General features: G+C 27.5%; 1 protein-coding gene across 1 annotated transcript in view; it reads right to left on the bottom strand.

Moving 5' to 3' along the window:
* Positions 1-879, bottom strand: part of LOC106478705 (signal peptide peptidase-like 3) — a 49,273-nt gene that overhangs the window by 43,577 nt on the left and 4,817 nt on the right. The window contains exon 3 of the mRNA XM_022382360.1: positions 641-718. Coding sequence (XP_022238068.1) covers positions 641-718 — 78 coding nt within the window. The remainder of the gene's footprint in view (positions 1-640; positions 719-879) is intronic.

The raw sequence follows: 879 nt of genomic DNA, 5'->3' as shown, positions 1-879 counted from the left end.
TTTATATATGTATATATATATATATATATATATATGGAAATCAAAAATTTCTAATGATAGCTAGCCTTTCACACATAAACTTGTCCCTTATGTTGTTAAATCTCCACTATGTCACAAAACATTTGTACTGCTTTTGTTTCCATAATTCAGCCCTGAGCTGCTGTGTGTATTTATTTGGGATATGAGGAACTGTCACATACATATACAAACAATAACCAGTTTTAACAACTTAAACACACACACAAATACACTATGAATGCTGGTTCAGAATTTATATCGGATCATATCACCAAAAGGCAAATGGAAATTAAAATGTTCTTTTTCCAGTAACACACTTCATGTTATAAAGATATTCAATATACCAGTTCACGCTATAAAAATACCATAAAAAGAGTATAAAGATACATACATAAGTATTCACAATAACGTTATAAAGGCTAAAGATATTTAACTGAACAGTAATCATATAGATATTTATGTAACAATATAAAATGTTTGTTATAATATAGCATATTATACAAAGTCAATAAATCACAATACTAAATCCAGATTACATTCATACCTTCTTAAAATAAATTCTATTATGTATATAAATTACATATTTTAAAGAAAATCTAGCCAATTTCAAACAATGACTTACCTAAAGCTGCCATAAACAATCAAAAGAATTGATATTAAGAATGTGGATACCCGTGAAGAGTCCACCAATGAGTAGGCCCTGGAACAAAAACCTAATCTTAAAATGGATGTAGAGTGTATTCTGATATTATCCTGTTTAGCCTATTTTTTTTAATCACTGTACATTAATTCAGACTTAGTGAAACCTGTGAACAAAATATTTTTCAAGTACATAGTTTGTAATTTAGAAAGATTGTGAAA

Source organism: Limulus polyphemus, unplaced genomic scaffold (genome assembly GCF_000517525.1).
Source record: "Limulus polyphemus unplaced genomic scaffold, Limulus_polyphemus-2.1.2 Scaffold242, whole genome shotgun sequence".
Taxonomy (NCBI): Eukaryota; Metazoa; Arthropoda; class Merostomata; order Xiphosura; family Limulidae; genus Limulus; species Limulus polyphemus.
Note: the sequence above shows the minus strand (reverse complement) of the source record. Positions and strands in the feature narration are given on the sequence as shown.